Below are 13,961 nucleotides of genomic sequence, written 5' to 3' on the forward strand. Positions count from 1 at the left end.
AAAATTCATCTATTTTCAAAAAGTGTGTTGAGAAATGGATAGTCGACATAGAATTCGCAGCACAGTAATCCACAGTACTAAGTCGAACTCTCTGTTATTTCGTATAGGAGTAAAGGCCACCCAAATATACTGTATTATATAAAAGGGATAATTACTATTGCCCCCCTATACTTTTATTTTATTACTAATGTATCCCCGTATTTGCAAAATTACTAATCCAACCTTAACTGCAAATTACTAATGCCCCCTACTATAAGTCCGTAGTTACCGATGATGTGGCATCTCCATATTTTAAAATCCCAAAATACCCTACTTATCTCTTTACTTATTTACCCTGTCAAGTACAGAATACCCTTAATTAATTGTAGAGAAAAAATAACAAACGCTTTACTCTAAAAAAATCACCAAAATAAAGAAATAATAATGAATAAAATTAAAAAGAAACCGAAGAGGAGGGAAGATAGAATTCAACCAAATTTGGGAAACACCACGAACCTCCGGCAAGATTTGGGCGCAAGGGGGAGAAGCGGAAAGTCAAACCCCGGGAAGGGACGTGTTTCCAATATGCCCCCAAAAAAAAAAAAAAAATGGGTTCCCCCTACGAGCTAGAGGAGAAGGTGGGAAACCAAACGAGAATTTGCCAATTCTTTAATTCAAAATAAATAAGTTAGTGAAGTGGAAAACCAATATTTTTAATTCAAAATAAATGAAATTAGGGTAAAATTGACATTTAATCTGGTTTTTATAAATGGGGTAGTATCATCTTTTGATTTCTTAATTTTAATGAAGGACAAAGTGGACATTACATATTCAAATTTAACGGCTACTTAACACCGTTATAAGGAAGGGGGGCAACAGTAATTTTGTAATGAACAGGGTTTTATTAGTAATAAAATCAAAGTACAGGGGGGCAACAGTAATTATCCCTATATAAAAACTTGACTTTACAGGTCCGTTTGAAAGCTTGAAAAATGGGCAGTTTCTTACCCCAAAAGACAAAAAAACCTTGTAATACTGATGGTTGGTAATGGTATAACCAGTTTGAAATAGAACAATTTTGGGCTTAGTTGTTTCAACTTACAACTCCTGAACTCTTCAATCTTACACCCTGTGTTCACTTCACACTGGGTTATACCTTTTTATGTCGGCCATGGCTCTGAAAAGTTAACAAGTCAAGATTCTTCTTCAGTCCAATTTAGGGTTCTAGCACAAGTGCTCATGGGTTTATGAGTGGTTGTCTTTCTGGGAATATATGTAACCCTTTCCGTATTGAAGACTAAGTGTGGATGTCCGTTACCCAGCAGTGACTCACAGCACATTGGGAGAGAGAATGAGAATGGTGGAAAGGAAAAGGAAGATGGGAAAGCGAAAGGGAAAGGGGAAGGGAAAAAGAAAAGTCAAGAGCCCTCTCTTCTGCATATGAAAAAACTAAGAACAATTCTCTGTTTCTCCTAACTCTTATAAAGATTCGAGACTCAAGGAGACGTTAATTTGCAGTTTTAGAAAGATCAAGCAGACCAATCAGATACGATCGGCCGCTCTTCTTATGTTGCTGGCGAAGCCCACATCTCTCTCCCTCTCCTTCTCCCTCTCTTGCCCCCCAGTTGCTCATCAATTTCATTTTTTCTCGATTACCAACTCCCTAATCTAGTAGCTTTTTACTTCACTGGGTTTATCAGGCGCAGGGGGTACAACTGAATCTGCTAATCAGGTACAACTGCAGAAGAAAAGAAAAAGCGGAGGTTCTTTCGAGGAAACCATAGCCAAGGAAGAAGGAGAGAAAGAAAGCCAGCGTAGTCTCTGTAAGGAATAGAAAGAAGATAAGGTTTACTCTGGGTTTAGAGGAGTGAAAGGAAATCTGCTACAAGACCCCCACGATCAAAATCTCCGGAAGTGGAAGAATCTTGCGTTTTAGGAATAAGGGAAGGGAAGGCGAGGAGGTCACGGCCTGTGACGGTGCAGAAATTCTTCTTATTGTCTATGGAATGCCAGCAACAGAAATATTGCATCCAGAGGTATTGGAGTTGTACCTTTGGCTTGGCCACTCACCAATTTCTACCTATATTTACAATCGAGAGCCCTCTTCTTCTTTCTACGTATTAGTATGGAAGTTTCTTTCTCTGGCTCCTCTTCTAAATCAGTGAGGATGGTTCCGCGTTCCTTTTTCTGTATTCTTCAGCTCTTCTGCCTCGGCGTCTTCCCCAATGGTATGTCCCTGCTTCCCCTTGATTTTACTCTTTCGCTCTCTCCTTTGCCTGTTTCTTTTCTTTCCGTTTCTTGGCTTTTATAATTTGAAAGAAGTCTGCTTGATAAATTAAGTTTTCTGAATTAAACATGATCCGCTTTTCGATGGATGGACTGGATCAATGTTGTAAAGAACTTTTCTTTTTTAAGCTTAAGATTCAAGCTAATTTGATTCAGCTTTAACTTATAAATTATGCGTTGGATCTCTCTGACTGGTGATTCTGATGGTTGAAACTTTTGGTTTTAGATGGCTTCAAGTACTTCTTCTTCTTCTTTTTATCATTTTTATTTTTATTTTTATTTTAAAAAAAGTTTCTTGATACATGATTGATGATTCGCTGCTTACACCAAGAAGTCTTGTTTTCTTTGTCCTTCTATGAACTATGTAAAATTGGCCCGCTTGTCTTGGAGAGCTTCCAAATAACAAACTAATGATGATCCATCTAATTAATTACCAAACCTATTTTGATGGAGTTTCTGACTCTCAACGCTTGTATGTCCTTACCGTAATTGAAAATATCCCTTCAAACAAGCTGGAAAAGAAAATGAAAATGAAAATGGAAGTAGTTTTATTGACTCAATAGTCTGCTTATGGTTAATTTCTGTTTGTTGTTGAAATACAATATATTGTAGTCTCTGGCACTGTGGTCTCATCATTCCTTGACACTTTGTAACTGAAACAAACTTCCTTCAGATAACTACACTTGTGAAATTTGATGGTACTACAGATGTTGATATCTAATTTATTTTTTATTTGCACCAGTCCTGATTGTGCAGGCATTTACTGGTACCTATGGAATAAATTATGGTAGGATAGCTGATAACATCCCTGGACCTGAGAGCGTTGTGAAACTTCTTAAAGCAGCAAAGATAAAGAATGTTAGGATATTTGATGCTAATCACAGTGTCCTGAATGCTTTTAGTGGTTCTGGGCTTGATTTAGTAATTGGACTTCCCAATGAATACCTGAAAATCATGAGTGCGAATGAGGACAATGCCACAGATTGGGTAAAAGAAAATGTACAGCCGTTCCTTCCAGGAACAAGAATTCGTGGAATTGCTATTGGGAACGAGGTGTTGGGGGGCAGCGATCAGGAACTCTGGCAGGCTCTTCTGGGTGCAGCAACGAATATTTACAATGCCATCAACAAGCTTCATCTGGCTGATTCAATTCAGATCCAAACTGCACATTCACAAGCTGTGTTTGCTAATTCCTATCCTCCATCTTCTTGTGTTTTTGCTGACAATGTCATGCAGTACATGAAGCCACTTCTGCAGTTCTTCTCACAGATTGGATCTCCTTTCTTTCTCAATGCCTACCCTTTTTTGGCTTACATGTATAATACCAAGGATATTGATATTAATTATGCTTTGTTCCAACCGAACACTGGAATATATGATGAGAAGACTAAACTCCATTATGATAACATGCTTGACGCTCAAATTGATGCTGCTTACTCAGCTTTAGAAGCTGCTGGGCATGGAAAGATGGAAGTTATAATTACAGAAACTGGTTGGGCTTCTCGTGGGGATGCTACAACTGAAGCTGCGGCCACAGTTAGCAATGCTAGAACTTATAATTATAATCTCCGTAAACGGCTTGCCAAAAGAAAGGGGACCCCGCTTAGGCCAAAGATAATGGCGAAGGCATATATATTTGCCCTGTTTAATGAAAATTTGAAGCCTGGGCCGACATCTGAGAGGAACTTTGGATTGTTTAAAGCTGATGGCAGCATTTCATATGATATTGGTTTTAAGGGGCTCAATACTTCATCAGCATCCGCATCAATATATTTGAAGGTATGATTTTCTTTAACTCTGCTGATTTCCATTTAGGCTCTCATGTTTTATTGTCCTGATACTAGAATTTCCCGTGTTCCAATAAAAAAAATGCAGAAAGAAGTGAGTATTCTGGGGGGAAATCTATCACGGGTCTCACCTTTTCTGGTCTTACCTGTTGGATAGGAAAACTTGAATTCTGAATCTGAAGAACGCTGATGTATTGAGTTCTCTTAGGACTTCTTTTTCCTTGAAAATTTTCTGTTGAAAAATAAAAAATAAAAAATTGTGAAAAATTAATGGGGAAAGAATGTCATACCTTTTTTCTTATAAAACAGTAGTAAAATATGAGGATACTGAACTTTGGGGATGGTCATATAATGTTAACTTCACAGCAAACCTAACAAGAAAATCAACAGAAAAGAGGGGGGGGGGGGGGGAAGGAAAAAAGGAAAAGAAAAGAAGAAGAAGTAGATGAGAGTGGTTAATCAATGCAGTCATACCTAGGGTTACAATGCAATTGCTTTGGGTTTCTAGGTTATCACATTTCAGGTTATGAATAATTCTCCAAAGAAGCTGCAGAATATTTCATTCACTGTAAAAGATTAATGAAATATGGATCGATTGTTAGGCTCCTAATCACATGATTAGAATGCTCTAGAAACCATTGTAGACTGATACATATTATTTTGACCAGAGCTTTTCCAATTATACTCGAATTCACTTGGCCTAACTTGAAAGGTAATTGAAAACCTTTCAAATGAGACTGAAATCATGCAAAAGTGGAAAGCTCTGGTCCCTTGTGTTTAAGATCCAATTGAAAGTAACCAAAAGTACTGGACCTCAATTGAGTTTTTTTTTTTAAAAGTAGCAACACAAAAACCTAGCTTTAGGCACAAAATGTTAAGCTATACTAACCCTAAAAGTTTGGACTTTCGAAACACAAAAACCTAGCTTTAGGCATAAACCGTTAAGCTAAACTAACCCTAAAACTTTGGACTTCTCCCAGGGGATGGTTCGTATGTAAAGCATTTCTTTATGCTATCCTTTGGGGAATATGGAAAGAGAGGATGAGAAGGTTTTCTGAAGGGGAAACAAGCCCAGATATGTTCAGAAATAATTTCTTCCCTCATTTTCTGGGTATGGCTGCAGAGACTCTGCAGGATTTGAAAGGAACAACTGGGATGTGTTCTGCAATAACTTGTTTACTCATTCAAAGAGATTGGAAAACTATATTGACAGGGTGTGGTTTTCATTTTTTTCTTTTTTTTTTTTTTTTGGGGGGGGGGGGGGGTTTGGAAATTAAATGTTGGAGTTGATGAAAGAATCACAGCAAAAGTATGCTTGTAAAACATTCTCTTTCTCAGTAGTAAACATAAAGACCTTTCTTTTGGTTGCTTTTTGTTTTAGTTTAGAAAAACTTACGCGTAGGTCCTCTTAGCGAGACCTAAATTATTGTTGAGTCTCCTTAGTGCCAAAAATTACGTTTAGGTCCCAAACCAACTAACACGGTCTCCAACTGTTAACCTCTTTCAAATTTCAAATCTGGAAGGACCAAAAGACCCCCAACTTGTTTAATAAATATGATATGGCTAAAATACCCCCATGCCCTATTGCTGTCAACCATATAAGTGGGTGAAGGGGGGTCTATAATCCCTTCACCCCACCAGAAACCACGGCCAAAAACCACCAAACCACACCATAAATGGGAAAACCCCCCCCCCCCCCCCCCCCTCCCCACTCTGATTTCTGACAGCCGTAAATGGGATTCAGATTCCAAGCACCTTGTATCCACAGGGGATTCCATCCTTGCCAAGGCTCAAATTCAAGATCCATCTCTCTCCCTTCCACAGTTCCTTACATGTCTGCAAGAATTTTCACAAAATAATTCAATTACACCTTCAAGGTTTCCCCAAAACGTCCTCATTGGCTAAGATTCCACTTCTTTCCATATGATTAAACAGTCTCAACACTTCTGATGCATATTTTGGTGTAACTATTAATGGGTTTACTATCCTTAAAAATTTCAGCGCTTCTATTACTACAGAAGCTCTCACCCAAGCTTACATTCCCAGAGAATTCTTTCTACCTGCTTCCTCAGATGGCAAACTCATAAATGTTTTCATACCTTCTTCCTCACACGAAGGTTCTTTTGCTTACATCAATAGCATCGAGATTATCCGGATGCCAGATTTGTTCACGACGGTGGCGACGGTTGGGTACTCCGATCAATCCATTGATGTTTCAACATAAGCTTTACAAACGATGCATAGGCTTAGGTGGTCTTGGCCGGACATGGTTTGACAATTCTTCATATAGAGAAACCCAAATGGAGAGGGATTTCTGATTAGAGTATTCATCTGAGATTTCTGTTTAGGATTTTCTGATTAGCGGTGGTGGGTGATTTCGGCATGGGGGAATTATTGATTTTTTTCTTTCTTTTTTGTGGGTGTGGTTTCTGGCAGTGGTTCCGAGAGGGTGAAGGGATTCCACCTCACCCACTATATGGTTGATAACAATAGGGTATGTGGGTATGTTAGTCGTATCATATTTATTAAACAAGTTGGGGGTATTTTGGTCCTTCCAGATGTGAAATTTGAATGAAGTTAACTGTTGGAAATGGTGTTAGTTTGCACTAAGGGAACCCAACAATAGTTTAGGTCTTACTAAGAGGACCCACGCATAAATTTTTCTTCATTTTATTTAGTTGAATCAACATGTATTTTACCGTTCATATAGAGAGCATAAGAGGCACCAAAATATGACACTAAGATTCACTGATCCAATTGTACTGCCCCAAGATTACCATTCATACCTTTGTTTGTCTGAAAATAAGTGAACTTGTAATACTGATAATTACTTGATTCCTGGGACTGGATTACATTATGTTGCTCCTGTTATGTTACATTTCCCCTCCGCTCTGGTGCGGCTTCTAACTGGAAGAATTTATCAATCTTATATTTGGGCTAATTAGCTGCCGTTAACATCTTCCTCTTTTCTCCATCTGTTAATTTCTGAGAACTGTCTGCTTCTGTTTGAACATTGTCATGCTCTCACATGTTTACTTTGGCAAGTGGTAAAGATGTTTTATGAAAGAAAGATTGTCCCAAATGATTTTAGTAGTGTGAAGATGCTTAATAGGGAAATAGAGGGATTGCATATTTAGAGAAGACAAATGGAAATGTGCTTCTGAGGCAAAACAAATAGAACGTTATAGTGGTCTCTTGGGCTCTCTCTGAAATAAACCATCATTAAGAGTGGAAATAGGGACCACAAAACATCTAGCAGACCTTTGAATAGTTGGGATTTTTCTAGTGCAAGAGACTGGATATAACCATGCTATATCTATTTCCCCTACAATTTGATAAGAAACAGTTTAGCAGTCATAAATTAGATTGTAGTGGGTGCGTCTTCTTCCAACCTATGCAGTTGGGTGAACAGGAAGACTGCTTCCACCTAATTCTCATTGTTGCCCCAAAGGATTTGATGTTTTCAGAGTAAATTTACTCCTTCCAGGTCTTATTTGTGTCCCAGATCAAAGTATGTTTTAGTAGCTAGAGGTTAATTAGTTCTTGCTATCATCCACTAAGCCTGTTCCCATTTCAACAGGTTCATTATTGATTAGATAACAAAATGTTTTGGATCCAAATACGCAAATCCTTCAATTATAAGCCACAACAAAACTCCCGTTTATGAACTGCTTTAAGTACCTTGTTGCTGGTATTCATCTATTGTTGGTGGAATTACAGGACAGATTGTATAATCTTAATTATTTCATCAATATGGAAATGTTTGGTTGATCAACCTAACTTTAAAGAACCAAAAGAGCATTCAAAATAGAGTTATTATGCGGATAAGTTGTCAAGTCTTACTTAGGGGTGCATATTCCACTGTATTCTGTTATTCTTTGTTTTCTATAAATGAAATTCAGGTTACGCTGTTACCTTTCATTATTTTGGATTAACTCGTCAGACTTGAAACTTGTAATCCTTTTTCTCATATTCTGATTGACAATGTGACAGGATATCTGGAAACGATGTTGGATGCCACCCTGCTCCATGGTTCTGATGACCTGTGCTGCAACACTGTTTCTAGTATAATGTCATCGTCCAGTATATATCTTCTAGAAGTTAAAAAGGGGGGAAAACCCCAAAGGTTCAAGAGTTCTCACTCTTCTATTCTGTCCGACGCCAAATTTGGTGCATTCCAGTAGCACACAAAAAGGTTCTTAAAGAATTCATGTATAAACCCATTCATCAATTCTTGTATGCACAATTTATCTCGAAATGGGTATGGGTGGAAATTGCTGATTAATTTTCCTTTCATTTCAGCAAATTATCTGCCCTTCAAATGGTTCTCTCTCTTGTTTTTAAAGTTTTGTTCTTGCACCTCTGGCCCTCTTCTCTTCAAGATTAGGACATGATGAGATAAAACAGTGGATTGCTTACATCCTCTCACCTGCACTTTATTTTATCTTTGATACAATCAAGCTTAATATTTATTTACTAGGAAAGTCCTATGCCTCCTTGCATATGAGAGTAGTAGTTATTTATTCGAATGTTAGGGCCTACAACAGCAGTCCAATCTTTGTGATAGTCATCAAGAGTCACTAGCTTTGTCTGTAACTGAAGTTATCTTTTAACCAAGGCGGTGGTTTCATTATTAACTTGTGAGATAGATCACTTGAGTTTAGCTTTGGTTTGTCAATGATATTTGATCTTGTATTTGCAGATTTGGACGGTGAGATAAACAACAAATGGAGCATTTACATATATTATAGTTGGTGGAGTAGGGGGAGGCCATCAAGTAGATAGTGACAATGGAAATTTCTTCTGTTCAGATGCTCCAATAATTTTCCATAAGGACCCAGTTTTAGTTGGTGCCTTGTTGGAGGTTCTATCGTTAGTCTGGGGTTGAAAGGGTCCTGTTTGGAATAGGTCTGATCAGTGGCATTTTTTTATACCTGCAAGTCTCAAGCGTAGGTGTATTTCCCTTTGACTGCCATGTCTCTCTTGATTCCCAGGAGACTTGCTGTCTCAGTTGATAAAGACCAATGCCTATATATGATTAAAGTACCTTTAAATATATTTCTAGCAGACAAAAGGGTTGAACTTTGAAGCTAGCTATCATGAAATCCAATCGAGTTCTTCCCCCCAGCAGGAACATTTTATGAAAATCTAAACAGAAAAGCGGATGGGTGATCCCGAATGAATCAAGCCTCAATCTTGCAGAATCCCTTTTCTCGCGCTTGACGTGAATGCTTAATTTAGTCATTCTCAATTAGACTAGGAAATCTATCCCCGTTTTCCTCGAGCCTTCGATTTCCTCGATGCAGGTGATGAGTTCTTCAAGTTGTTTCAGTAGGGATCTAAGGAGGCCCCGAAAAGCTTTTGACTTAAAAGTTCTAAATGGATCGAAAAGCTTACAATATTCAAATTGTTTAACCTTGACTTTAATGTCCACCATCGAACCAAGAACTCTCAGCTCAGAGCCTCAGCGGGAGACAGACGACAAGCAGCACTGGAAGTGGAACCAAGTGGCCTCTTGTTATGTGGGTGCGTGAAACGTAATTTACGCCGTTTGCAATTTTTTACGTAAACGTGAATCCACTGTTCATGGCCTTATAGAGGATGAACAGAAGAGAATCGAGGAATTAGGTTTGCTAGTGAGGGGAAAAGATCAGAGAGCTGAAGGCAGGGGTGACCTGATATCGATCTCTCGAACACAAGAAGAAAAAGGATGGGTAGAGAGGTTGTTTGGGCAGTTGCAGCTGCAGTGGCTATAGTGGCCTTCCTCCACCTGCAGGGCGTGGTGGCGAAGACAACCCATGTCGTCGGAGACAGCTTGGGTTGGATAGTTCCACCTGGTGGCGCCGCCTTTTACTCTTCATGGGCTGCCAACCAATCCTTCACCGTCGGCGACGTTCTACGTACGCATTTCCTTCTTCACCCTCTCCCCTTCTCTCAATTCCGTTTTCCACCACAACTATGAAATGAAAAAACCTGTCGTTTTCTTTTCTTTTTTTTTTAACTTGGTTGGGCAGTGTTCAACTTCACCACCGGAGCGCACAGCGTGGTACAAGTGAAGAAGAAGGGTTACGATTCCTGCGACGAGAGCAACGGTAACACCATTGGTTCCATTGAATCTACAGGGCCCAAAAGTATCACCCTTTCATCTACTGGCATGAACTGCTTCATGTGCACCGTCGGCAATCACTGCGAACTGGGCCAACTAGTCGCCGTCAACGTCACCGCCGCTTCCTCCACACCTGCATCTCCTCCGCACAAGGCAGCCGTTCCACCTGTCACCATGGCTGCTCCGCCACTATCTGCAACTCCTGATATCAGCCCAGTGGTGCCACCAGTACTCGCCCCCACTTCCAAATCCCCACAGACCAACATCGTGGCAGCATCGTCTTCATCGCCTTCCCCATCTACAGTGAGCTCTGCTCCTTCCTTCACTAGAGATGGAGTCACCACCTTCGCTCTTGCTTTATCCACGGTTACCATTTTAGCTTTCTTTCTTTAGATGGTGAGTTTCAGTTCAGCGTGAATCTGAGATTTTTTCCCTCCACTGATTGGTTAGGCATTCGAACTCTGTAAAAGAATTAAGGCGTTAGTTAGTTATGTTTCCCTAGAGGCTGTTAATTACATTTTCAGACCATGTATGTTACTCAGTGAATAAACTCCAACTCCAGTGGCTGTGCCTCCTCCATCAGAAGCATTAGAAGGTACTCTGATCACTCAAACCTATCTGGTTCAGTTCCTAACATCTGAATTCATGTAAAGTTTATTCCAGTTAAGTGGATTCATTGAGCACATGTTGAACATCAGCAGTCAATAATCTTTAGGTTTAATTGGAATTTTTATTTGTAGTTGCACGATAGACTAATTACAAAGCGATCAATAAGATTGCACCATATTTAAGATCCAACTGCAAGGAATGAAAAAACGAGATATACTCGTGTTATTTGATAGTGATACCATTCTTTCCTAACCTGGAAAAGTTTGAAGGAACAAATAGAACTGTAGCAAAAGAAAAGGTCAAGTTGAACACTTAAAAGCACATTTTTCTAAAGTTTGAGGGGCCAGTTTGGACTTTGTGTACGCCCAGGAAAATGATCTTTGTGTTTGAGACTTCCGTGTTACATGTCTTTACATGTCTAGCAGCCTCGCAGGTTTTGCATACAGTTTTCTAATGTATAGTGAAAAACATACCAATGAATTGCAATAAAATAATTTCATACACAAGAGGACGATGATGTTACTCCACACAAGGAGCGAAGGGCTAGAAAAAGGAACCTAGCAGATCAGACCCTTCTCTAACGGTTCACAATTTTTTCTACTTCCTTACATGGAACAATCCATACACCACTTACATTATTCTAATCTGGCTTCTATGGTTGACTGCTTCAAAATTCTGTAAAGATATAAACTCATTGCTAATCATCAAAATAAGAAGAAGAATTTGGAAAGAACCCCTAAAGGATGGCTCAATTGACAAATACATAGTCTCAATTCCCCTTAAAGATTTTAGTTGGATGTGCTGTTGGAAACTTACTTGGTTCAGTGAAATATGTCTTTTGTACAAGTTGAAGAAGAAATCGGTAACACCACTATGCATCCATTGTTGTAGAAGAAATAATAATAGCGACAAGAATTCGAACAAGGTGAGTTAAGACGTACAAAATAATACTTTTCCTTAAGAGATTTGAACGCCGTCAATGATACTTAGACCCCTCTTAATTGAATAATATCATTTACCTCTCCTCTTAGCTGGCAAAGTTGTTGAACATCTCCCTTCAGTTAATTTTTTCCATTAAGTTTTATTTTTTTTTATTAAGTTTTTTTTTTAAATCCCAAATTACCCTTACTTGAAATTATGTTTTAGTTTAAATCTTAATTTACCCTCAATTGCTATAGTAGTTAAAATCATATACTAACCTCAATTAATATTATTATTAAACCCTAAAATACCCTCAATTACTTTGATAGTTAAAACCCTAAATTACCTCTCAATTAATTTTTATCATTAAATCTTAAAATACCCCTATGCTCGTTAATTATATGTTTCTTTTCCATTAGAATAAAAGAAAGGGGGAAAAAAAACCAATCAATAAATATAAATGTCTTTCTTGGCTTCATTTCTTTCTTTCTTTCCTTTTCTTTTCTTTTTTTTTTTTTTTTTTTTTTTTTTTTTTCCTAATGAAAGAATGATGCCTAGATTAAAAGACAAAGGGGTACTTTAGGGTCTTGGAATAAAATTAATTGATGATGATTTAAAGTTTAACTATTAAAATAATTAAGGATATTTTAGGGCTTTAACAATAATATTAATTGAGTAATTTAGGATTTTAACTAATAGAAAATTTGAGAATAATTTGAGATTTTAAATAAAAAAATACTTTTTTAATTAATAATTTGGGTTTTAGAAAAATATTTAATGGTAAAACTAGAACTTAAATGGAAAAATATTTAATGGTATTTGATAACTTTAATAGGTAAAAGAGAAGGTTAGTGATGTTATCCAACTAAGAGGGGTCCAAGTGTCATTTGGTTAACTAAAAGGGAAGGTAAATGTTATTCACCTCCTCTCTTTATAAGTATGGGTGTCAACTGTCAATCAGTACGGTTTCGGTACGCTATCAACTTTGAATACTGAAAACTAGAGCCAGTACCATACTGAATTTACATGGTACGGTATTGTTTCAGTATTTGCAAAAACGGTTTGGTACAGTTTCAGTATTAAATCAGTATGAAAAAATGGTTTAAACACGGTATTTAGTGTGGTATACTTTTGGTATGAACAAATCCATGCCACTTTATTATTAGTTCATTAAGATTATAATGAAATTAGGACTAAGCAATTGATAAAATTTGATATTAATAGAGATAAAGCAAATAAATCTAAGAAGAGGAGTGAACAAAACGAAAAACTGAAATAGGGAATTATGAATTGGATAAATGTAAAGTGTTTTCATTATAAAATTACATTTATATTCCTTAATTTGGTATGATACCAATTCGCGTACTGTTTTGGTACATACTGACGTATGAGTACCGAAAATCGAAACCATACAAAAAAAAAATCGGTTTCAATACATACTTTACCGAATTTTGAACGGTACGGTATGGTGTGGTTTTAGAAGGTGCAGTTTTATACAATTAAACGGTTTCGGTACACAATTGACACCCTTACTTATAGGTTATATAGAAGAGGAGGAGACACCGACAAAGAAGTATCTCCATAAGATCCCTCCGAGCCATGTCTTTTCTCTTTAAGTCTTGTTTATTAGTCATTCAAACATGGTTTTCCATAGAATATCAATTGGCTATTTAGATATTTAATAGAGAATGACATCACTTCTAATTTTTCATCATAAAACAAATAACATATTTTGAATCTTAGGATATAAAAAAATTTTAAAATTAAAACAAGTGCACGTAAACTAGCCCAAACATCCCAAAGATCGATCAAGATAATAAGTAATTGTTTATTAAACAAATTGCATGATTAGTCAAATCAACAAAGATGAATAACTAAACTACCTATGGCAATTATCTAAATCCATAAATTACCAATAAAGAGAATTGATAATTTATAGAATTAATTTCATAAAATACTCCCGTCAACATGCAACCAGATCTGTTTTTCATCTCCCTCTCCCCTAAATAGATTGTGGGGGAGTATTTTGATTTATTTATTTTGGGTGGAAGAGCATTTTTATAGAGTCAAATTCAATAAAAATACTCCCTCAATCTAAATAATTCATTTTTAATCTTGACCAAAAATATTCATAAGACACAGAGCCTTATTGGACCAATAAAATGGCAGAGCCTCTCACTGGCGATGTCAAGTAGATGATTTTATATATTCTTTGCTCGAATTTAGAGAAAATATTTTTATTACTACGACATGTGTTTGTATTTAAAATTGTT

General features: G+C 37.3%; 1 protein-coding gene across 2 annotated transcripts; it reads left to right on the plus strand.

The window, feature by feature from the left end:
- Positions 1-1,067: 1,067 nt before the first annotated feature.
- LOC149025190 (glucan endo-1,3-beta-glucosidase 14-like) lies at positions 1,068-10,934 on the plus strand. Of its 2 annotated transcripts, XR_016171703.1 has the most exons (5): positions 1,068-2,207; positions 3,008-4,044; positions 8,046-8,247; positions 8,755-9,952; positions 10,067-10,934. XR_016171703.1 is itself a non-coding variant. In XM_089145414.1 (3 exons), exons 1-3 carry the CDS (start codon positions 2,105-2,107, stop codon positions 8,121-8,123), a joined length of 1,218 nt encoding a protein of 405 aa, XP_089001540.1. In that variant the 5' UTR covers positions 1,068-2,104; the 3' UTR covers positions 8,124-8,747. The 2 variants fall into 2 exon arrangements, 1 of the variants encoding a protein (XP_089001540.1); XM_089145414.1 differs by lacking the exons at positions 8,755-9,952; positions 10,067-10,934 and having other exon boundaries at positions 8,046-8,747.
- Positions 10,935-13,961: the final 3,027 nt, after the last annotated feature.

This window comes from Hakea prostrata, chromosome 2, assembly GCF_041222555.1.
Source record: "Hakea prostrata isolate BN-2017 chromosome 2, UWA_Hpros_2, whole genome shotgun sequence".
Taxonomy (NCBI): Eukaryota; Viridiplantae; Streptophyta; class Magnoliopsida; order Proteales; family Proteaceae; genus Hakea; species Hakea prostrata.